Source organism: Myotis davidii, unplaced genomic scaffold, assembly GCF_000327345.1.
Source record: "Myotis davidii unplaced genomic scaffold, ASM32734v1 scaffold266, whole genome shotgun sequence".
Classification (NCBI taxonomy): domain Eukaryota; kingdom Metazoa; phylum Chordata; class Mammalia; order Chiroptera; family Vespertilionidae; genus Myotis; species Myotis davidii.
This window is the reverse complement of record NW_006300032.1, coordinates 3,423,964-3,424,270: the sequence shown is the minus strand read 5'-3', so window position 1 is coordinate 3,424,270 and position 307 is coordinate 3,423,964. Positions and strand designations below refer to the sequence as shown.

Sequence of the window (307 nt, the reverse complement as noted above, 5' to 3'; positions counted from 1 at the left end):
CCCAGTGTGGGGAGCTGGTGTCAATTTCTCCTCCGGTTACGGTGCGGAAGTAGCTGATGGAAGATGCCCAGTGGCCCGCGTCCTTGCCCTTATTACTTGAGAGCGCACCGACCCCGGAGCCGTCTGATACCCCATTCCCCCAGGCACACGCGGCCCTGGAGAGAGTGTGTTTAGCCCGCGGGGCCCCTCGGACCGGTCGGACCCACCACAGCACCTGGACAACCGTCCGCGGGGCCACCCCAGTGCCTGTTCGTTCGTCTCGTTCCCCGCAGCCAGCACTCGGCCGTCGGCGGTAAACCGAGCGCCC

The 307-nt window shown here is 66.4% G+C and overlaps 1 protein-coding gene across 1 annotated transcript in view; it reads left to right on the top strand.

The window, feature by feature from the left end:
* The window catches only part of PEX7 (peroxisomal biogenesis factor 7), a 75,116-nt gene that overhangs the window by 3,655 nt on the left and 71,154 nt on the right, over positions 1-307 (top strand). The window contains exon 2 of the mRNA XM_015572059.1: positions 175-292. Coding sequence (XP_015427545.1) covers positions 175-292 — 118 coding nt within the window. The remainder of the gene's footprint in view (positions 1-174; positions 293-307) is intronic.